General features: G+C 39.3%; 1 protein-coding gene across 1 annotated transcript; it reads left to right on the top strand.

Moving 5' to 3' along the window:
* On the top strand, positions 1-27,881 carry APOF (apolipoprotein F). The gene is made up of 3 exons (XM_053704974.1): positions 1-92; positions 24,525-24,670; positions 26,599-27,881. Exon 3 carries the CDS (start codon positions 26,606-26,608, stop codon positions 27,692-27,694), a length of 1,089 nt encoding a protein of 362 aa, XP_053560949.1. The 5' UTR covers positions 1-92; positions 24,525-24,670; positions 26,599-26,605; the 3' UTR covers positions 27,695-27,881.

Below are 27,881 nucleotides of genomic sequence, written 5' to 3'. Positions count from 1 at the left end.
TGTAACTTTGTTCCTTTTTAAAACAAAATGCTTCTGACTGCAACGAGAGCTTAACAAACACCAATTGCTGTTCTTCTAGACTACAATATAAAGTGAGTTTTAACTTTCTAATTTTTTTTTATAAATATTATTGTTATAAATATTTTCAATATACGAAAAAAAATTGGGATATAAGTCTGCTTGGGAGAGATTGCTATATCAGCTTGTTTCTTTTTCACAATAAGTCTACTAGTATATAAAGTGAACAAGCTGGAATGTTTTGTTTAAATGTGCTCATGATTTCGCATCCATTTAGCTGTTAGGCAGATCATTGCATAGAAAAGGAAAACTCATTTCGCAATCTCAGCAGTGCACACATTTAAAATAGCAAACCAAGTGCTGCATGAAAAACGAATATTGCAGTTATAAATAGAAAGCCTACATTTATTCTCTTAGGGCATTATGTTTTTGTCTTGTAGTATTTATGCATTTTTTTTGACAAATATACTATATCTCAAGAGGACTCTTATGAAGCACTAACTCATATCTACTTTTTTGTTCTTACGTTTGTATTCAAGTTCATGTACTCCATATCCCATTCAAACAGTCAGCAAGAAATAATAAAGATGACAGGAACCCAGTAATGTGCATCAACCCCTTATATAAACGTAGCATACTGAATGATACGGTAAAGTCAAAATGAAGCCTAAATGCAATGGATAGAGCAAGAAATTTTAAACATCTTTCCAAAGTACTTTTGTAATCAATTTTCTTCAGTTCTCTTGGTATTCTTTGTTAAAGAATAATGCTAAGTGAACTCAGGAACATGCACATGTCTTTAATCGTCTAGCATCAATGCAACAATGCTTGTAGCAATTTTATACATAGTTGCAAACAGTGCTGTCATGGGGTGCTAAAGAGACGTGTGCACCTAAACTTCTTTCAGCCTACCCAGCTTTATTCTTGCACAAATGATACCAAGAGAACAACACAAATTTGATAATAGAAGTAAATTGGAGAGTTGTTTAAGCACATTAAAATGGTAGAACTTAGTAAAAGTAAGCAAGGAGGATCAAGTAGCAACTTGACAAATTTGCTCTATGGAAGCTTCGTTACAGTGTACACCAAAGAAGTTCTGACTGCTCTAGTAGAATGAGCAGTAATCTGCTCAGGGAGAGACTTCCCTGCCACCAAGTAGGACTTGCAAATTAAGGCCTTAAGCCAAGTGGCTAAAGTTATTGCCGTAGATTTCTGCCCCTTACAGGGCCCAGAAAAATGTATAAACAAAGAGAAATGCATAGGCTCAAAAGGAGGAGCCCAAAGGACTCTTAAAATCAGGTTAAGGTTTTGACTGAGTGGAAGCTGGTCTTATAATGATATGATTCTGATTAAAACCTGAAGCAAGGCTTCAAAGAAGCAGCTTAGAGATCTATGGGACCGACACACCCAAAAATCTGACTCTTAAAGGGACATGAAACCCAAATGTTTATTTCAAGATTCAGAAAGAGTATGCAATTTTAAACAACTTTCTAATTTACTTCTACTATCAAATTGTCTTTGTTCTATTGGTATCTCTTGTTAAAAATCAGGGACGTAAGCTCAAGAGAATGCACTTGCCTGAAGCACTATATGGCAGCAGTTTTGCAAGAGCACTAGATTGCAGCACTATTTCCTTAAAACAGACCTCCTGTAATAAATAGTTGGTGAGCTTCACTTGAGAAAACTTTTATTGCGTACATCCAAAAAGCCTGATGCATAAGGTCATTTCCTAACTGTTCAGGTGTCCTGCTTCTCCTCCATTGACTCCTGAGCACTGGATTGTATATCACTAGAAATTGTAAATTAGGGTCAAGAGAGTAAAGTTTGATAAGGTGATATGATCTCTGCAAAAGCAGCTGACACTCTCACCTAATGTATCCTAAATGGTAAGGTTAATCGCATGGGAAATAGGTGACAATAATATTGTATGTTAAACACATAGGTAAAGTTGTACAATAGAGCAGTCGTATTATATATGATCGGTTATAACATCTGCTTAGCTGCATATAATGTGTAAACCATAGTTAACATCATAATGGTTGTAAAACATACTACAACCTATTTAAACAGTGGGAAAAAGGACCCCTTATAGTAGGTAGAGTAATGAGTTTATATAATTAACCCTGATAAGATTCTTGGTTATGTGAATAATATCATATATCCCTATATAAGGGGTTAAGTATTAGATTAACCAACAGCTCAATCAATTGTAACTGTTAGGTGTCTCTATTACCAGAATATATGTGGCGAAAAAAAGAGTTAAAGTGCTTGGTGTAAACTTTTACAGGCGTTGTACAGCCTGACTATACCTACTCATAGACCCTGATTGAACGTTGATTGAAATAAAACACAACAGGTATATAGGGGTAAATTATATTGTTCTAAGAGCTGACATTAAGCCCATTTAAGAATAATGTATTATCTATAGTTCTGTTATACCAACTGTAGTAGGCCTTTTGATAAAGCCGGAAACCCGGCGAAACATGTCAAGGGAGGAAGGGGGAGCTTTTGGGAGCTCGTTGTAGTTTTTAAAGTCCACACTTGCTGGCAATATCTCTTTAACTAGAACTGTGTATAAAGTAACTGGTGACACTAAGACTATAATGATATATAATAAACTCGAGACCTGCACCCAAGTTGACTTGAAATTTGTATTTAAGCAATAATAACAGCTGACATCTCGAGACATCTACAGTATATAGTGAAGCGTGTCACAGATGGCAATAGTCCGCATCACATTCACGCTACATAGTAAATAGTACCATTGCAAACCCACATACTAATAGCTCTTTGCTAATATAGCCATTTCAAACAATTTACCTACTGAATAGAGGCTGTAATGAAGCGGCAGAGCAGGGAATGATGTGTCTTTCATTATTGACACTGAGCAATGAGCAACTAAACTGGCAGAGTTCCATATCATATAGACGCTGAATAGACTCGCAGGGAATCAAATATTTAGGAGCTCTCTGCTGACAGAGGCCTAGATTTAGAGTTGGGCGGTAGCCGTGAAAACCAGCGTTAGAGGCTCCTAACGCTGGTTTTTACCGCCCTCTGGTATTTGGAGTCAGTCAGGAAAGGGTCTAACGCTCACTTTTCAGCCGCAACTTTTCCATACTGCACTACAGCACCTAGCATAGTTTGAGGTGTCACTTGGTTCGATACCTAATATGAATAAGCGTTAGAATTGGCAGCGGTCCAAACCATATGAACGCTGCTAGGATACAAATGTAATGCTGAATCGAAACTAGCTACTGGTTATGTAATCTGTATCACTAGCACTACAGTTGGTATAACAGAACTATAGCTAATACATTATTCTTAAATGGGCTTAATGTCAGCTCTTAGAACAATATAATTTACCCCTATATACCTGTTGTGTTTTATTTCAATCAACGTTCAATCAGGGTCTATGAGTAGGTATAGTCAGGCTGTACAATGCCTGTAAAAGTTTACACCAAGCACTTTAACTCTTTTTTTCGCCACATATATTCTGGTAATAGAGACACCTAACAGTTACAATTGATTGAGCTGTTGGTTAATCTAATACTTAACCCCTTATATAGGGATATATGATATTATTCACATAACCAAGAATCTTATCAGGGTTAATTATATAAACTCATTACTCTACCTACTATAAGGGGTCCTTTTTCCCACTGTTTAAATAGGTATGTAGTATGTTTTACAACCATTATGATGTTAACTTTATAATAATGTTAACTATGGTTTACACATTATATGCAGCTAAGCAGATGTTATAACCGATCATATATAATACGACTGCTCTATTGTACAACTTTACCTATGTGTTTAACATACAACATTATTGTCACCTATTTCCCATGCGATTAACCTTACCATTTAGGATACATTAGATGAGAGTGCCAGCTGCTTTTGCAGAGATCATATCACCTTATCAAACTATACTCTCTTGACCCTAATTTACAATTTCTAGTGATATACAATCCAAACCAGTTGCTCTTCAATCTGCCATTAGTTAAAGGGACAGTAAACCTTAAAAATAATGTTATATAATTCTGCACATAGTGCAGAATTATATAACATTATTTAAGTGTTATAGTTATAAATGCCTTTTTTCCCTTTTAATATTTTAAAAATATGGCGCTTTTACAGACTCTGCTGAGCGGGGTCTGTTTTTTTTACTCAGCGCATCGGGCCAGCTGTATAGTCACAGCCCGGCCTGACCGCGCCATAAGCTTCACTTAATGTTAAGGCACGGTCGGGCCGGGCTGTGACTATACAGCTGGCCCGACGCGCTGAGTAAAAAAAACAGACCCGCTCAGCAGAGGGCAGAGAGCGGGTCTGTAAAAGCGCCATATTCTTAAAATATTAAAAGGGAAAAAAGGCTTTTATAACTATAGCACTTAAATAATGTTATATAATTCTGCACTATGTGCAGAATTATATAACATTATTTTTAAAGTTTACTGTCCCTTTAACACCTAACCAGAGGTTCTAGTGTTTTATATCCAGTCTTTGTACTGGGAATTCCAGACCAGCATTTTAGTTTTAACAAATCCCAGATTTTAATATTTCTAATAAAGATTTATGTTTTAATTTGTGTGATTCTTTTTCCAACTCCATATAATTGGGGGTCTTTTGAGTGCTTATTAAGTATCTTTTTGCGGTTAGTTTCTCTTGCTAACCAATTTGTAATACATACATATACATCTGTAAAAATGTATATGTATGTATGTATATACATTCGAAGAGAGAAGCGCTCTACCAGGAACGAACAACAGCTCAGTGGCTTGTTCTATGGCGATTTACCACCCGGAAGCAGCCTCTTTTGGACCAGTGTGCTTTTCACAGAAGAAAACTTTCCTGAAGTATATCAGTCTTATCCTGCCAAGTAAGGTCAGTCCAGTCCCGAAATACCAGGCAATTCTCCTCTGAACAAGGAACATGACAACCCCAGATGATCGTTTCGGCCTCCTATGGGCCTCGTCAGTGAGGTGCAGCCACATTCCTCTAAGCACACTGGGCAAGGAGTCCACGTCTAGTTTCCCCCATCACCCATAGGGAGACTTTCCCAGGGTCATAATAATTTGCATTCGAAGAGAGAAGCGCTCTACCAGGAACGAACAACAGCTCAGTGGCTTGTTCTATGGCGATTTACCACCCGGAAGCAGCCTCTTTTGGACCAGTGTACTTTTCACAGAAGAAAACTTTCCTGAAGTATATCAGTCTTATCCTGCCAAGTAAGGTCAGTCCAGTCCCGAAATACCAGGCAATTCTCCTCTGAACAAAGAACATGACAACCCCAGACGATCGTATGTATGTATATATATATATATATATGTATCTATACTGTCATGGCTAAAAATATTGGCACCCCTGCATTTCTATCAGATAATGCACCACTTCACCCAGAAAATTGTTGCAATTACAGATGTTTAGGCATTCTCATGTGTATTTCTTTTCTTTGTATTAGTATGGCACAAAAAGGTGGAGAAAAAACTCCAAAAATGGACTGGACAAAATTACTGGCAGCCTCAATTTAATATTTGGTAGCACACCCCTTGGAAAAAATAACTGAAGTCAATAACTTTCTGTAACCATCAATGAGTTTCTTACACCTCTCTACTGGAATTTTGGACCACTCTTCTTTCGCCAACTGCTCCAGGTCTCTCAGATTGGAAGGGTTCCTTTTCCCATCTGCTGTTGATATCTCTCCACAGGTGCTTTATGGGATTGAGATCTGGACTCTGGCCAGTTCAGTACTCCTTCAGTGCTTTGTCTTAAACCATTTCTGGGTGCTTTTTGACGTGTGCTTTGTGTCATTGTCCTGCTGTAAGACCCATGGTATCTGATGGAGACCCAACTTTCTGACTCTGGGCCCTACATTGCACCACATATTTCTTTGGTAGTCTTCAGATTTCATAATACTAGGCACACAGTCAAGACATCCAGTGCCTGAAGCCGCAAAGCAACCCCAAAACATTAGTGAACCTCCACCATATTTGACTGTAGGGACTGTATTCTTTTCTTTAAAAACCTCATTTATTTTTCTGAAAACAGTAGAATGATGGGCTTTACCAAAAAGCTGTAATTTTGTTTTGTCTGTCCACAGCAAATTCTACCAAAAAGGGTTTTGGCTTCCTCAGATAAGTTTTGGCAAACTCCAATCTGGCTTTTTTATGTTTCTGTGTCAGCAGTGGGGTCCTCCTGGCTCTCCTACCATAGCGTCCCTTTTCATTCAGATGGCAACGTATAGTGCGGGAGAAGCGATCACACACACACATCGCTGATTCACAACCCCAGCAGGATCCGGATTTCAAAGGGATATCAATCAGTGTAATTCACACAGCAATATCAAGTCACTCTTGTAGCCGTAATGACGACACAGCATGCAACTGTGCTTACTTCCTTATATGTAGTACTTAATTTCCCACGGCAGCCAAAAAATGGAACAAATAAATGTCACTTACTGTGGGATTTGATCCGTCCTCGCCGTCTCCTCTCTGTGCGAGCATTAAAGTCTAGTGTCTTGCTCTATATCCAGCCCTCCGAGCTCTGCAGATAGTACATCTGGACTTCCGGTATCCAGGCAAGACCTATGCATAAATCACCTGAAAAATTATACTCGAGGGTGCCCTGTGGGTATCCTTAATGATTGCCACACTTCCGCACCTTAACAGACCAAGACCGTACCACATCGAAAGTAATAAAAAGGAGCAATTTTATTATATGGGTTAAAACAACCCTTGGTTAAAACCCACTCTGACAAAGGTTCTAAGAGTGACCCGATCCCTGAAACAATCGGTCTACCTCTTATGTCATCCAACGATTTATGAACTTTGGGTAGATGGTGGAAGAGGGGAGTCTTAGGGTGCTCCACTAGCAAAAACTGTGCTGTTTTTTTATCTATAAAGCCTTTCTCTATCCCCTCATCCACCATCGACCCAATCCGTTGCATAAACATCCTAGTTGGATCCCTGCATAGTTTGAAATATGTATCCTCATCAAGTTGTCTGAGGGCCTCGGCAACATATACATCCCTATATAGCACCATTGTACTGCCTCCCTTGTCAGATTTTTTGTAAACCAAATCTTTCCTATTTTTGAGACTGGTGGTAGTTGCTCGTATGGCTTTACTTTTACTCAAATGCCTATGGTTCTTTTTATTTACTGTAATTGTGTTATTATTTAAGTCATTCAACTCTCTTTCTATAGTTTTATGAAAGAGCTCAAGTACTTTTCCCCTACTATGTAGCGGATAAAAGGACAACTTAGCAGAAAAGTTGCATGTGATTTTATTATTATTGCTCAAATCTAGATCATCACTCTCACACATTATATCTGTGCCCTGATATTCCAGATCTTTCAAATCTTGTAGACAACAGAGGTCTTCAAACTTTAACCTATTGCTATTCTCTGCTTCAGAAATGTTAGTGATTGATGTTACAAAATCATCTCTAACTAAGTCACCTGCAGATGTCGCAGTAGAAAAATGCCTTTTAAGAGTAAGAGTTCTGACAAATCTATTTAGGTCTATTAATGTATCAAAAACATTAAAATCCCTTTCTGGGACAAAACCAAGACCCAAATTAAGGGTTTTATATTCCTCTTTAGTAAGTTCTATGTCTGTCAGATTAATAACACTACCCACTATAGTAACCTTGTTACCTGAAGGGGTTGTTATAATTTCAGGGATATTGTCTATTTTGGGGTTCTTAGATGGTACCTTGATCTTCCCATCTTGTCCCTCTGCTCGTTTCTTAACCCCCCCCCCCGTTTCTTAACCCCCCCCTTCGCTTCTTTCTTGGCTTAAATGAAAAACCTGCTGCATAGAGTCTGCCTCTTCTTCATCCTGTGATGCTCTACTCCTTTCTACTCTATTTTGCAGTATATACTTGTTAGCTGGGTGCTGGTGTCTTCTCCTACCTCTTCCCCTAACGGAAGATCTTGATCTATCTCCTCTATAACCCTGTTCATTTTCCTGTACCTCTGTATTATAGATTGCTCTTTCAGACACTTCGGCATGATTTAATATTTGACCTCTACCTCTCCAACTACCACCTCTAGTCCTAAGTATTGACCCTCTGGTCCTCTTCTCTCTAGGAGTAGGTAGAGAACTTTCACTCTCAGACATCTCGGGGTACTCCCCAGCCTCATCTTCTCCAGACTCGGCCTCCATGTCTGAAACAGTCACTCTTTTATGTCCATTATGAGGTGGGACTTGATAATCTCCCTCTCTTCGATTGTCTCTATATTCACGGGACCTCATTCCTCTTCTGCCTCTGTTTCCTCTGCCTCTTGATCTGTTAAATGTTCTCCATTGTTGAACTCGCTCTTTCTTATTCCAAACAAATGCCTGATTATTCTTATAATCTTCCGAGTCCCTGATGTATTTATTGTGTTTGACTTTTATAATCTCGGATTTCACTTCCTCCACTGTGGTATTTAGAATTACATCCAGCTCTGTGTATGTTGGATCTACTGTATATGTATCCAAATTCACTTGTAGTTCCACAATCTTATCTCTGGTCACAGCTAGTTCCTTAGTCTTATACTCTATAATTAACAAAAGGAGCCTTATGGAACATTCCTGTAGAACATCGTTCCACTCATTAACAAATTCCATATCATTTACCTCAAATGTTGGATACTTGTTGAGTCTTAGACCTCGGGGGACTATTTTCAAATTATGATATCTCTCCAAGGTCCACTTGTCCAACTTCAATCGTGTCTCTTTGATTTGTAATTTCTCCAACTCATAGAATAGATCACGCAAGGCCGAATTAGTCTGACTTGCTGAAAAGATAGTCTCAAATTCAGCACTGTTTTGTTCCATATCAAAAGCTTGATTTAGAGAATAATACTGTTGTACATCCACATTGCGTTCCATTGTTACTTTTAGGGGTAATAAGTTATAATATACCACACACACAGTCATTTTGGCTATAAGACTCTAAATTGTCCACTGTAAAGTGTCTCCTAATTGATATATGGAAACGTTAATGTATGGTATAGATGTGAAATAATTGTTTAACTGGTTAACTGTGTAGAAAATTAAGTAAAGATTATATAAGATCTTAGAGATGTCTAAAATATACAGTACTGTAACAAAGTTTATATCGTTAAAATGTAATATTATTAAAAAGCTCTCAGGCGAGTTCAACTTATACATTCACATTAAGCAAATAAGGGTATAAGAAAATTCATTGACAAGTTGTGACTATTAAGTGTTAATATTGCAGCATTATGCTAAAGGCTTACACCTGTACCTCTACCTATATATGGATAGTTAGACCCTATGACGGTAACTATGACTACGGGTAACACCTGAAACGCGTCAGTGACGTCATCAGGCCCAGGTTGTAGCCTTTTCACTTTTTAACTAAACAGTAGCTGTTTGGTATGTTTGTTTTCTGGTGTGTCCAATACCTTTTAACTCATATAATAAAGTTGCTCCTTTTTATTACTTTCGATGTGGTGCCGGTCTGGGTCTGTTAAGGTGTGGAAACGTATAGTGCGTGCTGACACATTTGTACCCTGTGCCTAAAAGTCAGCTTGAATTTGTCTGGAAGATGATCAAGATTCTTTATCCACCATTTGAACAATCCTTTGTTGCAATCTTTGATTAATTTTTCTCTTTCGTCCATGTCCAGGGAGATTAGCTACTGTGCTATGGGCTGTAAACTACTTGACAATGTTGTGCACAGTGAACACAAGAAAATTAAGATCTCTGGAGATGGACTTGTAACCTTGAGATTGTCCTTGCTTTTCCACAATTTTTGTTCTCAAATCCTCAGACAATTATTTGCTGCTCTTTCTCTTCTCCATGCTCAGTGTGGCTCACAGAGAAACACAACAGAAAGGTTGAGTCAGTTTTTCACCATTTTAACTGGTTTCTGGTGTGATTTCTATATTGTCAGCACCTGTCAATTGATACAGGTGAGTTTAATTACAAATTACAGAAGCATCACAAACCTGGAATGCAATTATGTCTTACAATTTTGAGAAGGTGCCAATAATTTTGTCCAGACCATTTTTGGAGTTTTGCGTGGAATGTGTCAGATTTGGCATTTTGTTATCCGATTTTTTGTGTTATACCAATAAAAACAAAAGAAATAAACATGAAAATGCCTAAACATTTGTAATTGCAACAATTTTCTGTGTACATATGTATTTATGTATTTATATGTTTATATATGTATTTACAGACATATATACACATAAATACATATGTACACATATATAGACATATACTGTATATAAGTGCATTGGAGCCCTTTGCTATCAAGTAGATAAAAACATGTAAAAGCATATTTATGCAATATTCATATTTTATAAAGTGTTATACTGTGTATTTACTGTAAATATCTGACATTCCAATGTTCTGAACATAGCAGAATATGTTGTTAGTATTTTTAAATAGATATTCTATGGGGGAATACGTGAACGCAGACACGACATTGTAAGTTCAAAATGTTTTCACTTGTCGGGTTAGTTTGCGAGCAAAAACAGTTTACTTTAAACTCATACTACAAGAGCAACCCGACTAGTGCAAAAGTTAACGATCAAGTGGAAGCGTTAAATAGCGCTTTACTTGTAATCTGGCCCTAATTATTTCAACTTGTTTCTGACATTTAACATGTTTGAGAATATAGTTGCTCAACCAAATTTATATGCCAGGCAGTATCTGTCAGAAAATTCCCAATTCCTGGCACCTACTGACCTATCTGAAATTAAAATGATTTATTGGGCATAGTGAAGAAGCCCAGCATACGTTCCTACTGGAACCAGAACCCCATCCTGACCACCCCTCTTTTCCCAGGGATTATGAAGAGGGATAGATACAAACAGCTGCTGGAATCTTAATTTTAACAATAATGCCCAGTGCCCCCCTACAAATGCCCCCTTGCATGACAGGCTATATAAGATACACACCCTGATAAACCCCCTCTCTGAAAAAAATTAAGAAAATTACACCCCTGGCAAAAGTATCTGTATATATAAAGACCTTATGAAATTTAAGGGAAGATTGTTTTTCAAGTAATATATTCCATCTAAGTGATCACGCTATGGAATCAAATTTTAAAAACTGTGCGAATGCAGTACAGGTTATACCTGGGCATTTCGCATTTATGAGGGAAATGATAGCCACCTTGATCCACCTGACTGCCCAGATTTAATTGGCACAAATAGAAAAATTGTATGGGATCTCCTCCTACACTTGCTGAATAAAGGGTACCATCTATGGCTGGACAATTATTATACAAGCATTAAAGTTGTTTAACCCCTTCACCCAATCTGACATATATGTACGTATTGCGGTACTTTGCTCATCGTACCACAAGACATATATATGTCTGAGCTTCAGGAAGCTCCATCAGCTGGATTTCCTAAAGCTCCAGGCATCTGGAACAGGAGGACGATTGGTGCTCTGGTTCCATACAAGGGCAAATACCTGATCTGTAACGATCGTTGCTGGTGCCGGCGGGAGATGTGGGCGGGCCACAGGTGGTGGATGGATAGCCCAGCAGCAGAGGGGGAGGGACTGGGAGGGCCCTATACTACAGGAAAAAAAAGGGACAGGGAGGGATGGCTAGCTACACTACAGAAAAAGGGGTGTGGGGGGCCCTAAATAATGATTGCGGGAGGTGGGGGGCCACTACACTACAGAAAATAAGTAAAAAAATATAGAATTTTTTTTAAATTAAAAAACAAAGCAAAAAAAAAAACATTTTATAGGTACTGGCAGACAGCTGCCAGTATCGAAGATGGCGGATATAGTTAGAGGGTGAGGGTTAATGAGCTGTTTGGGAGGGATCAGGGAGGTTGGAATGTAAGGGGGGATCTTAACCTGCAGAAAAATAAAAAATAAATTTAAAAAAAGCCTTAATTTTTTATATTGTCAGACTGTCTGCCAGTACTTAAGATGGCGGTGACCAGTGGGGGGGGAGGGAAGAGAGCTGTTTGGCAGGGATCAGGGGTTGGGAAGTGTCAGGTGGGAGTGTAATCTCTACACTAAAGCTAAAATTACTATTACAAGCTACACAATTTACCCCTTCACTGCCAGGAATAATATGTGTGGTGCGCAACTGAAATTAGCAGCCTTCTAATTACCAAAAAGCAATGGCAAAGCCATATATGTCTGCTATTTCTGAACAAAGGGGATCCCAGAGAAGCTTTTACAACAATTTTGTCATGATTGCACTATGAAGCAGTATGTAAATAATTTCAGTAAGAAAAGCAAAGTTTGAAAAAATTTAAACATTTTTTTATTATTTGATCGCATTTGGTGGTGAAATGGTGGCATGAAATATACCAAAATGGGCCTAGATCAATACCTTGGGTTGTCTACTTAAAACTATATATATATATATAGTTTTGACAGGTAAACAAAATAACCAAGGCTCTATTTCTGTTTAAATGGAGTGATAGCAAAAATGCTAAAAATTCTTCAGTATTTTGGGCAAGTTTTTCTCTGAAAGTCCCGGTAGTGAAGGAATTAAAATGTATTTTATTTTGAAACCCTCACCTGTGGCACACTGCGTAAAGATTGTACAGGTTTCCCCAAAAGCTGACATATGGCAAAAGAGGGGCGCAACGGCAGTCTTTACCTGCCGCAACTGCGCCTTCTCCTCCCTCCGAACCACTAACCTGCCAGTCACCTCACGCGCCTTCTCCTCCCTCCGAACCACTAACCTGCCAGTCACCTCACGCAAAAACAACCGCAACTACCTCAACAGCATCCTCCTCAACACCCGCTTCGTCCGCAAGCACGCTGTCGAAATCTGGAACCTTCTCAACTCCACCTCCCCAGACGTTGCCTTCCTCACCGAAACCTGGCTGAACCCCAGATCAATGCCTGACATGGCCATCCCCAACAGATACAAGATCTCCCGCAAGGACCACAGCAACCGACCGGGAGGAGGCATTGCCATCATCCACAAACACTCCCTGCACGTCACAACCAGCTCTGACTACTACTCACCAGGCTTGGAACACCTACACTTCAAGATCCAGGTCAGTCCCAACACCACCCTCCGTGGCACCCTCATCTACAGACCCCCCGGACCTTGTCATGCCTTCTGCGACTCCATCACCGACCTCATCGCACCCCACGCCCTCCCCTTAACAGACTACATCCTCTTCAGTGACCTCAACTTCCACCTAGACAACCCCAACGACCACAACACCACCAACCTCTTAGAAAACCTTGGAACCATCAGAATGAAGCAACTCGTCAACTCCTCAACCCACTTAGCCGGATACACCCTCAACCCTATCTTCTCTGCAGGCAACCACATCTCAGTCAACCACATCACCGAACTCCATTGGACTGACCACCATTGCATACACTTTTCCTTCAACAAACCCACCACACACCTCCCGCAGCACCACCCGCCCCGCAGAAACTGGAACAACATCACCGAAGACCAACTGCACTCCACCCTGAACAAGTGCCCCCCAGCTACCTCCACAGATGCAACTCCTCCGCCCGCAACCTCCACCACTGGCTCACAGACTGCGCCAACACCCTTGCCCCTCTTAACAAACCGCCCAACCACAACCCACCAGCTAGGCTAGTTAGTTCACCCCTGTCCTCCAGGTCTCCAAATGCCACTGCAGGCGATTGGAAAGGACCTGGAGATCCAGCAAGACCCCTTCAAATAAAACAGCCTACAAAGAAGCCATTACTACCTACTACTCAACCCACTTAGCCGGATACACCCTCAACCCTATCTTCTCTGCAGGCAACCACATCTCAGTCAACCACATCACCGAACTCCATTGGACCGACCACCATTGCATACACTTTTCCTTCAACAAACCCACCACACACCTCCCGCAGCACCACCCGCCCCGCAGAAACTGGAACAACATCACCGAAGACCAACTGCACTCCACCCTGAACAAGTGCCCCCCAGCTACCTCCACAGATGCAACTCCTCCGCCCGCAACCTCCACCACTGGCTCACAGACTGCGCCAACACCCTTGCCCCTCTTAACAAACCGCCCAACCACAACCCACCAGCTAGGCTAGTTAGTTCACCCCTGTCCTCCAGGTCTCCAAATGCCACTGCAGGCGATTGGAAAGGACCTGGAGATCCAGCAAGACCCCTTCAAATAAAACAGCCTACAAAGAAGCCATTACTACCTACCACCACCTCATCAAAACCACCAAGAAGACAGCCATCCAAGATAGAATCAATGCCAACGTCCACAACAGCAAGGAGCTATTCACAGTCATCAAGGAATTCTCCAATCCCAACAGTGACAACAACAACATCCTGACCTCCCAGGACCTCTGCGATAACCTCGCAATGTACTTCCACCACAAGATCATCGACATCTATGACAGCTTCTCGCCCCAGAACTTACCCACCACTGCCTACCCACCAACTCCCACCTATACCTCACCCAAATACACCACCGCATACCCCCATGGAACATCTGGAGCCCCCTCACCACAGAGGACACCATCAGAATCATGAGATAGATCCACTCCGGAGCACCCTCGGACCCATGCCCGCATCACATTTTCAACAAAGCAGCTGACACCATCGCCCCCGAGCTCTGCAGCACCATCAACTGCTCCATCAAAACTGGCACCTTCCCGGATGATTGGAAGCATGCAGAATTAAAACCCCTACTGAAAAAAACCACGGCTGACCCAAATGATCCGAAGAACTACCGCCCAATCTCTCTGCTCCCCTTTGTGGCCAAAGTTATCGAGAAGTCCATCAATGCGCAACTCGTTGACTACATCGAAGCCAACCACACCCTGGACCCCTTCCAATCTGGTTTCAGGAGCAACCACAGCACTGAGACCGCCCTCCTTGCCACAGACGACATCCTCGCCCTACTCGACTGAGTTAGAGCCCGCCGTCCTCATTCTCCTAGACCTCTCAGCAGCATTCAACACTGTCTCCCACCTCACCCTCCACAACCGACTACACGATGCCGGCATACACGACAAAGCCCTGGAATGGATCACCTCCTTCCTCACCGGCAGAACCCAGAAAGTTAGACTCCCACCCTTCACCTCCAAGCCCACAGAAATCAGCTGCGGTATACCCCAAGGCTCTTCGCTGAGCCCCACCCTATTCAACATCTACATGGCCCCTCTCGCCGCCATCACCCGACGACACAACCTCAACATCGTCTCCTACACCGACGACACCCAGCTAATCATCTCAATCACCAGTGACCCCACCACCGCCAAGAGAAACGTTTACGAAGGGCTGACAGCAGTCGCCACCTGGATGAGCTACAACTGCCTAAAGCTGAACGCAGACAAGACCGAAGTCCTCCTCCTTGGTCATACCACATCCGCTTGGAATAACTCCTGGTGGCCCACAGCCCTCGGACACCCTCCAACCCCCACCGACCATGCACGAAATCTAGGCATCATCCTGGACTCATCGCTCTCCATGGACCGGCAAATCAACGCTGTCTCTTCTGCATGCTTCCACACACTTCACTTGCTGCGAAAGATCTTCAAATGGATCCCAACCGAGACCAGGAAGACTGTCACTCATGCCCTAATCAGCAGCCGACTATACTACGGTAATGCACTCTACGCCGGCTCCACCATCAAGCTCCAAAAGAGACTACAGCGCATCCAGAACGCCTCAGCCAGACTAATCCTCGACATCCCTCGTCAATGCCACATCACCAAACACCTGCGGGACCTGCACTGGCTCCCCATCAACAAAAGAATAACCTTCAAGCTTCTCACCCACACATTCAAAGCCCTCCACAACATCGGTCCCGAATACTTGAACCACCGCGTTACCTTCTACACCCCTGCCAGACAACTTTGATCGGACAACCAAGCCCTCGCAGTCATCCCCCACATCAGGACAACCACAGCGGGAGGCGGATCCTTCTCTCGCCTGGCAGCCAAGACTTGGAACACCCTCGCGCTGCACCTCAGACAAGCTGCCGCCCTAACTAAGTTCAAAAAGGACCTCTAGACCTGGCTCTTCGACTGAACTGCAACCCTCAGCGCCTTGAGACCCTTACGGGTGAATAGCCGTGCTTTACAAGAACCCAATAGATAGATAGATAGTTTTACACCAAGGGAACTACTGGCCCTTTGGTACACTGCCAAAAAAGAAGTGTACATGCTGTCCACAATGAACAATGAACCTACAGTGCCAGTGTCTGTGAAAGGTACAGATGAACAGATCCAAAAACCAAAGTTCATTGTTGAGTACAGCAAAAATGTGGGGGGAGTAGATTTAGCTGACCAGTGCATGCAGCCATATCTGGTTCAGCGAAAGACCAACACCTGGTACAAAAAAGTAGCCATCTATGTATTGCAGGTCACAGTGTATAATGCATATGTGCTGTACAAAAAAGCAGGCACAGGGAAACCATATACTTTTCTTAAATATTTTAGCTGGTATTTTGTTTAACCAGACCCCTAATCTTCCCATATTTCAGTCAGACATTTTCCAGAGAATTTGCAGCAGGCATTTTCCTTCAAGGATCCCCCACAGCCTGCAAAAAGACACCCAGAAAAGGTGCAGAGTCTACTATAAAAAGAGGTTAGGAAGGACTAGTTACTATTGGCCTTACTGCCCCTCTCTACCTGGCCTCTGTATCACTGATTGATTTAGAATATACCATCCAAAGTTAAACTTTTGTTTCAAATTACTGTGTTCCTGATTTACTTTATCTTATTATTCTGTATTCCTGACTTCATGGATCCCCTGAACTTCTCTAGTCCTTTTTTACGTTAAGCCCAGCAACTCTAAAGTTACGATAAATTAACTACACAAAAAAACTCAAATACCCCTTTTAGAATATTCTGAGTTATCTACTTTTGCAAATGGTCATGATGAGGGTAATTTTCATACCTGGGCTGCCATACTGTCTCAAAGGCAACATAGGCCCAGAAAATCAATGTGCCCAATTCCCATGTAAATGGGCAGGCCCCATATTTGGCCATGTAACTTCCTGAAACCCAATAAAACCTGTACATGTGGGGTATTGTTGTACTCATGGGACATCGCTGAACACAAATATTATTGCAGTAAAACATAAAAGGATGATAATCCAAATAGCAAAAGGGCAGTGTTTGTGTGAAAAATGCACACAAAAAAATATGACTACTAAATTTGGCAAGGTGTTGTGACTAAGTGGCTACAAAAAAAAGACTGGATATATCCCTTGTGGAATACCTGGGTTGTCTACTTTTGCAAATGGTATGCCATGATGGGGTAATTTTTATTTCTGGGCTGCTATAATGTCTCAAATGCGACATAGGCCCAGAAAATCAATGTACCAAATTTCCATATAAATGAGAAGGCCCAATACTTGGCCCTGTAACTTTCTGAAGCCCCAAAAATCCTGTACATGTGGGATATTGTTGTACTCATGGGACATCGCTGAATGCAAATATGTGTGTATTATAGCAGTAAAACATATAAGGATGATGATCCAAATAGCAAAAGGGCAGTGTTTGTGTGAGAAAAAAAAAACACAAAAAAATATGACCACTAAGTTTGGCCAGGTGTTGTGACTAAGTGGCTACAAAAAAGACTGAACGTACCCCTTTTGGAATACCCTGGTTTGTCTAAGTTTGCAAATAGTATGTCATGATGGGGTAATTTTCATTCCTGGGCTGCAATACAGTCTCAAAGGTAGCGTAGGCCAAGAAAATTGTGTCAAATTTCCATGTAAATGGGCAGGTCCAAAATTTTGCCATGTAACTTCCTGAAACCTCATAGAATCTGTACATGAGGCGCATCGTTGTACTCATGATATTCAGAATAGAATTGTTTGTAAAACATAACATTTCTCAATTTTTCACACTTACTTAGATTTTATTCATATAAAATTATAGTTTATATATAAATATTTAATGTTAAAAGAAATCCCTATTTGTCCTCTAAAAAGCGATATATAATAAGTGTGGGTGCACTTAAAGGGACACTAAACCCACATTTTTTTCTTCCATGATTCAGATAGAACGTGCAATTTTAGGCAACTTTCTAATTTACTCCTATTATCAATTTTTCTTCGTTCTCTTGCTATCTTTATTTAAAAAGCAGGAATGTGATGCATAGGAGCTGGCCCATTTTTGGTTGAGAACCTAGGTATGCTTGCTTATTGGTTTGTAAATGTATGCCTCCAATAAACGAGCGCTATACATGGTGCTGAACCTAAAATGGGCTGGCTGCTAAGATTTACATTCCTGCTTTCAAAATAAAGATAGCAAGAGAAAACGAAGAAACATTGATATATAGGAGTAAATTAGAAAGTTGCTTAAAATTGCATGCTTTATCTGAATCATGAAAGAAAAAAATTGGGCTCAGTGTCCCTTTAATGAGAAAGAGGTAAATTATGGTTGAACAAACATATAGCTCAAATTATACAGTTCTTTACGATCAGAACTTGGACAATTGCCTCCGTCCTGAAGGGGTTAAGATAGTGGCATCATAGCGGTAGTTTTGTGTGGGCGGGATCAAAGGGGAGTTTTGGGCATTTTTTCTAGGTCTAGAACAGACTAAAGAGTGTTTGTCACATTGTCATAAATATGACTTGACCACAGGTGTCAATGTCTGGGTGTTAATCACTTTGACCCCGATGATCGAAAGTGCTGCAAGGTGGCAATATATTCAAAAGGGATCCGATGTGATATTGAGAATGCCGGCTAATTATTCAAAATTGCCGACATTACTCTTTAAAGGCAGCATTGCAGAGGGGCATTTTACTATACATCGTAATGGGTGGTGATGCTGGCTAAATATTTCAACCAACATCGGCACCAACACTGGCGATGTAAATGAAAGGATCCCTTTAAAATATATAGCACACAACCTAATAAATATACCCTTAAACCAACATAATCCAAAACTGCAAACTAACTAACTAACCCTGCACTAACTAACCCCTAATCAACCAATACCCCACCGCTATAAACTTCCTAACCTATTAACCCCTAAAGTGCCAATAGCCTACTACAATAAACTTCCTAACCTATTAACCCTTAAAATGCCAATAGCCTACTACAATAAACTTCCTAACCTATTAACCCCTAAACTGCCAATAGCCTACTACAATAAACTTCCTAACCTATTAACCCCTAAACTGCCAATAGCCTACTACAATAAACTTCCTAACCTATTAACCCCTAAACTGCCAATAGCTCACTGCAATTAACTTTCTAAACTATTAACCTCTAAACTGCCAATAGTCCACTGCAACAAACTTCATAACCTATTAACCCCTAAACCGCAAATAGCCCACCTCAATAAACTTCCTAACCTATTAACCCCTATACCGCCAATAGCCCACTGCAAACACCCCCTACACTACTTAACCCCTATACCACCAATACAGGGAGTGCAGAATTATTAGGCAAGTTGTATTTTTGAGGATTAATTTTATTATTGAACAACAACCATGTTCTCAATGAACCCAAAAAACTCATTAATATCAAAGCTGAATATTTTTGGAAGTAGTTTTTAGTTTGTTTTTAGTTTTAGCTATTTTAGGGGGATATCTGTGTGTGCAGGTGACTATTACTGTGCATAATTATTAGGCAACTTAACAAAAAACAAATATATACCCATTTCAATTATTTATTTTTACCAGTGAAACCAATATAACATCTCAACATTCACAAATATACATTTCTGACATTCAAAAACAAATCAGTGACCAATATAGCCACCTTTCTTTGCAAGGACACTCAAAAGCCTGCCATCCATGGATTCTGTCAGTGTTTTGATCTGTTCACCATCAACATTGCGTGCAGCAGCAACCACAGCCTCCCAGACACTGTTCAGAGAGGTGTACTGTTTTCCCTCCTTGTAAATCTCACATTTGATGATGGACCACAGGTTCTCAATGGGGTTCAGATCAGGTGAACAAGGAGGCCATGTAATTAGATTTTCTTCTTTTATACCCTTTCTTGCCAGCCACGCTGTGGAGTACTTGGACACGTGTGATGGAGCATTGTCCTGCATGAAAATCATGTTTTTCTTGAAGGATGCAGACTTCTTCCTGTACCACTGCTTGAAGAAGGTGTCTTCCAGAAACTGGCAGTAGGACTGGGAGTTGAGCTTGACTCCATCCTCAGGCCCCACAAGCTCATCTTTGATGATACCAGCCCAAACCAGTACTCCACCTCCACCTTGCTGGCGTCTGAGTCGGACTGGAGCTCTCTGCCCTTTACCAATCCAGCCACGGGCCCATCCATCTGGCCCATCAAGACTCACTCTCATTTCATCAGTCCATAAAACCTTAGAAAAATCAGTCTTGAGATATTTCTTGGCCCAGTCTTGACGTTTCAGCTTGTGTGTCTTGTTCAGTGGTGGTCGTCTTTCAGCCTTTCTTACCTTGGCCATGTCTCTGAGTATTGCACACCTTGTGCTTTTGGGCACTCCAGTGATGTTGCAGCTCTGAAATATGGCCAAACTGGTGGCAAGTGGCATCTTGGCAGCTGCACGCTTGACTTTTCTCAGTTCATGGGCAGTTATTTTGCGCCTTGGTTTTTCCACACGCTTCTTGTGACCCTGTTGACTATTTTGAATGAAACGCTTGATTGTTCGATGATCACGCTTCAGAAGCTTTGCAATTTTAAGAGTGCTGCATCCCTCTGCAAGATATCTCACTATTTTTGACTTTTCTGAGCCTGTCAAGTCCTTCTTTTGACCCATTTTGCCAAAGGAAAGGAAGTTGCCTAATAATTATGCACACCTGATATAGGGTGTTGATGTCATTAGACCACACCCCTTCTCATTACAGAGATGCACATCACCTAATATGCTTAATTGGTAGTAGGCTTTCGAGCCTATACAGCTTGGAGTAAGACAACATGCATAAAGAGGATGATGTGGTCAAAATACTCATTTGCCTAATAATTCTGCACTCCCTGTAGTTCAAATGCTTGTGTAAAATCCTCTTTTTAAAATGTACCTGTATTAGGGCCTTCTTTTAGCCATCAACCATTTAAGTTCCTACCCACTTTTATCATTCTCACAAGGTGGTAGCAATTTCAATTTTTGGAAAGAGACTGTCCAAAAAAACACAGTTTTAGGGCAGAATGATAATATTCCAGATCTATAGAGCTTATAACCGGTCATATTTTGATTCACACTGTAGGTAACAAAAACAAAAACAAGAGAAAGGGCTACATAGTACAATATATCTTTTTCATAAATCAATTCAGGAAGCATATAATATGTGTACTCATAAGACTGTAGCAACAGAGGGTGTATACAAAAGCATCCCGAGATATCACAGTTTCCTAGCTAACTGACCATTGGGATCTACTATCAGAAGACACTTCACAGGACCAAGTCTGGAGTTCAAAAATCCCCACAACAAATTGCTTACATTTTAATTGTTAAAACAATAGCCTACTGTACAGCACTGATGCAAAGCATTGCTGGCTTCTCTGGCAGTCACAAGGTTAAATCATTTAAAACATATGTTAGGGGTGCATTGAACATTCAACTCAGAACAGAGATGTTAATTTCATAAATAGAAACCTTAGCAAAGCTACCATTAATGGTATATAGCTATATATATATATATATATATATATATATATATATATATATATATATATATATATATATATATATATATATATATAGAGAGAGAGAGAGAGAGAGAGAGAGAGAGAGAGAGAGAGAGAGAGAGAGAGAGTAAAGAAAGATTTGTTTCACAACTGTTCTTTTCCCCCTAGACTTCAATGGAGAGTGCAAACTGAAAATAACTAACACTGATTGCTCACACGCTAACCATGTTAAACCTACAGCGCTAACCCAAAGGTAGTTATGAATATTTTACATTCTAATGTTCTTCACTTAGGGGAAAATGTTCTATTTATTTTTAAATATATATTTCTATATATCTGGTGTATTTGTTGTAAAATATATATTTATACCTATATATACATATATGAATATATATATAGGTATATATATATATATATATAGAGAGAGAGAGAGAGATATTTATAGGAATATCAATTTAGAAATACATAGAATTTTTGTCCCTATGTGAAGAACATTGCAATGTAAAATATTTACAGTACATACACAGTAAAAAACATTATTAAATATTAACATGTATTAAAAATAATGTTTCTTATTTTCAGGTATTTGAGTGAAAAGGACTCCAAAGTAGATATACTTATGTATGTTTGTGTATACATGTGTATATGTGTTTTTATGTGTATACATGAATCTATATACATATATACACATATAAACATAAATACACATGTATATATACATACATGTATATGTATCTAAATATACATAGCCCTTTCCATTCAACTACATTCCACCGGGAGAATCTGGTGGAAATATACACAGAGTCAGAGAGGTCGGGTAAGAGGATCCGGGAGAACCCGGTGAAAACATACATGGAAGTCTTTTTTTCTTAAATTGTGAAATAATCTGAGCTCAGCACCTGAAACTGTTCGTGATTGACATTTAGGTTGTGGCCACAACCGATAAACCTTTTTAAAAATTGCTTAGCAACTATTATATGGCAGATATAAGAATGGATCCATAATATACATATTGTACTGAATGAACACGTTTTATGAATGAATGGATGGATTAATTCGTCTAAAGCAGGGGTGTCCAAACTTTGCTCTCCAGAGGTTTTGGAACTACATTTCCCATGATGCTCAACTAGATAAAATGCTGTCTGAGCATCATCGGAAATGTAGTTCCAAAACCTCTGGAGAGCAAAGTTTGGACACCCCTGCCCTAAAGGGATTGATTGTCTAATATATTTTAACATTGTCATACATTGTCTAACATTGTCTAATAGAATTTGCAGTGATTTTATTTATGAGTAAATATAATTTATATAGAGACTATGGCCTCTAGTTATCAAGGTCTGGCGGACCTGATCCGACAGTGCGGATCAGGTCCGCCAGACCTCACTGAATACGGCGAGCAATATGCTCGCCGTATTCAGCATTGCACCAGCAGCTCACAAGAGCTACTGGTGCAACGCCGCCCCCTGCAGACTCGCGGCCAATGGGCCGCCAGCAGGGGGGTGTTAATCAACCCGATCGTACTCAATCTGGTTGTATTGTGGCGATGTGTGTCCGACTGCTCAGAGCAGGCGGACAGGTTATGGAGCAGCAGTCTTTGTGACCGCTGCTTCATAACTGCTGTTTCTGGCGAGCCTGCAGGCTCGCCAGAAACACGGGGCATCAAGCTCCATTCGGAGCTTGATACATATGCCCCAAAGAGAGTTTTTTTTTATAAAGTGTAAAACACATATATAATCAGTATAACCATTTCTATATCCTAGCTTTTTAGCGCATTCTATTTCCAATTGTTGCATTCGAATACATTGTCATATACCATATACCTTTGAACCCTTATAATTGTTGTTTTGATATTTATGTGAATCATTTTTATTAGTGTATTTATGAGAGTAACTGTTAATTTTAATGTATGTATGTGGTCTGTAATACAACTTTACGTTTAGCCCTAACCATTTACGCAAAGTCTTCAGTCTTGCTAACTTGAAGAGAGCAAATTTAGTTTGCGATTGTGCGGTCACGTTTTTCTTTCAACTTGTAATATGCGCACAAGTTAACGTGGGAGAAATATTTTAATTGTAATCTAGTAATCTTGCACATAATGTCTAGGTAAACGTTTTACAATGAGATTTATTTCTGACTATAAATTTTTAACAAAAAGGTCTTAGGTTCTGATTCGCTGGAATAACACTTTTCCATACACTTAAATCCCTTCAACGGTAACTCAACTATTAAAATGCGCATGGCTGCTGTATCAAACAGTCTACAGTGGTGTAATATTGAGTGAAAACGTGGTTTACACATGAGGAGTGTCTACTCACCCATTAATGGTCCAGAAAGATAGGAAAGGTAACTGTTTTACCCAGCAGTCAACCACTCATAAGGAAATTGGCTAAGTGATGTGGGTTATGTGAGTTATAAGTACTTTCAGGAATGTTAATGATAGCCAACTTTATAATGCATTTGTGGCTCAATAACTACTGCTTGATTGGGGACAATATTTATTAAAATGTTAACTGCACACATTATAAATTCATATTACTCGTTAGATAAAAAAATCTGATTCTAACACATAAAGCAGTCATAGCTGTCGTGCTTTTTTTATTGCACAAGTTCTAATGGATTGGAATGGGGAATGTAATGTTATTTGTTTTATATTTGAAATGTCATTTACTTCTCTAAGCATTTCTTCACAGAAGCCTTCAAACTTTTGAGTATTACATTTATACCTTGTATAAACTTTTTGAAAAGGAATGTTGGTGTTAAAGTAATATCTGTATATATTCATTTTTGTATAAATTATAATTTTATACTTGAATGTGCATAAGCAATTTCTGTGAAATGTACCATAGTTAAAGGACCACTCAATGCAATAGAATTACATAATCAACAAGTACACAATAAAAAGAAAATGCAATAGCACTTACTCTGAATTTAAAATAAGCAGTAGTTTTTTTCTGTCAAGTTTATTTTTTCTCCCATTTTCCAGGCCCCCTGTATCATGTGACAGACATCAGCCAATCACAGACTAGTATACGTATACCCTGTGAGCTTGTGCACATGCTCAGTAGGATCGTGTTCCCCAGAAAGTGTGAATATAAAGAGACTGCAAAATTTGATAAAGGAAGTAAATTGGTAAGTGTCTTAAAACTACATGCTCTATCTGAATCATAAAAGTTTATTTTGATGTGAGTGTCCCTTTAAGGGGAATTTAACTCATAACATATATTAGCAATAAATGACTGCATTGTAAAAAAATGTCCTAAACCCATTTAACATGTATACCATAAAAATGTGCACTGTAGTTCAAGAATACACCTTTTGAAAGACTATCTTCCTGGTCTCCTTAGCTAATTAGGGAAAGATGTAAATGAACCAATGCTCTGAGCTAACTAAAAGGTGTTTACTGTCCCTTTAAGCGTGATGGAGGCTCTAGCCTCTCTAGAGGGAGTGGAGCATTGCACTTTTTAAGTATATTATAGCAAAGGCAGGCAAATAATGAATGGTTACTGAAATCTTATTTTATCATCGTTAGTTAAACATTTAGGGCTAGATTATGAATGGCGCTCTCATTGTTACGCGCAAACGAATAAAGGTTTATCGCAGATCTTGGCGTGTGTTGGAAGTAGTGCATATATCACAAGTTGAAAGTAAAAACGTTCACTTGAGCGCAATTAATTTAACGTGGATTGGGATAGCACAACATCAAAACTCTGGTTAATAGTAAGTCAAAAAAGTTCTACAAAAATAATAAAAAAATACACTATACAGTACAGTTACACTCATTATAACACTGTCTAATAAAAAATATTTTAAAAAAATTGCATAAAAAGTTACTCAAATATATGAGGTCTCGGGTGTTAGGGAAAAAAAGAGCTGCAAAGGGCTTTACCATTGAGATACATACATACACATGTCTAAATATGTATATAAAGTATTTAACTGTATATGTACTTAAAATATTTCACATTCCAATGTTCTTCATATAGGGGAATATGTTCTAATTATTTTTAAATAGATATTTCTATATATATATATATATATATATATATATATATATATATATATATATATATATATATATATGTATATATGTATACTTATATATAATCATATAGATATAGAGGTATATATATATATGTATACTTATATATAATCATATAGATATATAGGTGTATATATATATATATATATATATATATATACTTATATATAATCATAAATATATATTCTGCTATGTGAAGAACATTGGAATGTGAAATATTCTTATTTCATATCAGGTTAGTACACTTGAGGAAACGCAATCGGGTTTGTGCGCAAGTATGGGTGTTAGTTTTTTTTCCACTTTTCATGCTCCATTGAAGTTTATAGGGGAATACATTAACGCATTAGTGATTTTCTACGTTTTTACTTTCAACTTGTAAAATGCTTGCTATCCGATGTATGAGTGGGAACGATAAATAGCGCTTCACACGTAATCTAGCCCTTTGAGGGGATATTAAAATTTGAATTTAATGTACCTTTAATTTGTATAAAAAGAATTTTCAAGCAACACAAAAAATGACCTTGTTTCTTTTGCTACATAATAAGGTTTAAGTGGTTCCTGTCTTTTTCAGACAAAATAGAAACTTGTTGAAAGTTATTTTTATAGATATTTAAGTTTAAGTGTAGATGTAAACAGTTATATACAATCTGTGCATCCAGTTATAACTGCAGTGTTTAATGGTTTGCCCTTCAAGCTAGTAATATCATAGACATTTCTAAAGAGCAGGTACAAAAAATTATAGTTGTGCAGTCAACTTTACATGCAGTAATTTAATCCTAACCTGGATAGAAATATTTATTATACCTCTGATATAGGTAGCCAGGTTGTGCTTGATGGGTGTGCTTCATAAATATTCTTATGTGAAAAAATATTAATGGTTTAATCATTTCTTTTAAATGACTGACATAAAATATGGGTTTTAATTGTCCCTTTAAAATTGACCAGTATTTTTAAAGATCTTTTTAATGTATAGTGTACATTTTTCATTGTCTAATATATGATTTTGATATTTTCTCAGTTCAAGCATGGATAACATCTTCATTTTCCTGACTCTCCTACTGCTGTATCCATGCATCAACTGCAGGGCCATGAATGGCAACAAACCTTTGTTGAACAACAAACCTGAAGTGAGCGAGCTGAATTATAACACACATTCTTTCCCTATTGATTATTCCTGGGCAAGACAAAACAAGTCCTGTCAACAGTTCATGAAACATTGTCTTCAGTATCTTGAGAGTCTTCCTGCCGTCTCATTGCATTATGTTGGCCCAGCCCTTGGACTTGGTTTGATGCAGGTGGGATGCATATCAGAGACTGACACTTTCCTTTCAGAATTTCTAAGAGATGAAGATACCAAGGAGATGTTAAGACAGTTATTTATCCAGTGGAAGGAGTACATTCCATACCATTCTAATAAAAACACTGTAAAGAAGGGTCATACGCTGGATACTGAGGTTTTGAGGTTCAACTTAGTTTCTTTTGTGGCACGTTCATTGTACAATTGTACCCATTGTTGTTCTGGTGTTTGGCATGAAAAACAAGGGATAATGCTTAAAGGGATTGATATAGAGATACACAAGTCACTACAGGAGGCTAAAAAGCACTGTAAAGGGCTAGGGTCATATTGTGCAGGCATTTATTTTAACATATCTGGGGAATTTCATGTTGTGAAAAGGAATGGTGCATCTATTGTCCCACAAAATGGATCACGGTTGTGGCTCCAACACTGTACTGATGGCCGTAAATGGCGTCGCTCAGTGGATTCTGATTGTGAGAATGAGAGGGAACAGAGCATATATAATGTGGTTCAGTGGTTACCCGTGGTAAGTGGCTGGTACAGCGCAGGTACTGCAGTATACTATGCTACACAATGTTGTGAGAAGCAGGCAGAGGATCGAGCAATAGAGGCATCGCTGGATTTGGGGTATGATGCTCTACTTGTTGCCACATCTGGAGCTTCTGGCTTTGGTGTAGGAGCAGCTTTGAAGCCAGCAATAAAAGCAGGTGTGAGGGCAGCTATTAATTATTTCAAGCAACAGCCAGAGCAAAATCAAACCACTCAGGTGTATCCACAAACCCCTCTACCAAACATGAATGCTACAATATATCCCTAAATCTATTTCAGTGGTGTTTCTGTTCCAAGGTTCAATTTTGTTTTCTTTAATGTATTAAAATAATTAACCATTATATCAGTCTTACTGGAACAATTGTGCTACATCATTATACTATGTTGTATCAGGGATCAGAGAAATGTCATTGTTTTTGAGGAACATTAATAAACATTGCTACTTTTGAAACCGA

The sequence above is a fragment of the Bombina bombina genome, chromosome 3 (assembly GCF_027579735.1).
Source record: "Bombina bombina isolate aBomBom1 chromosome 3, aBomBom1.pri, whole genome shotgun sequence".
Lineage (NCBI taxonomy): Eukaryota > Metazoa > Chordata > Amphibia > Anura > Bombinatoridae > Bombina > Bombina bombina.
Note: the sequence above shows the minus strand (reverse complement) of the source record. Positions and strands in the feature narration are given on the sequence as shown.

Coding starts and splice junctions, on each gene's coding strand:
- APOF (XM_053704974.1), top strand. CDS start 26,606: ATGGATAACATCTTCATTTTCCTGACTCTCCTACTGCTGTATCCATGC.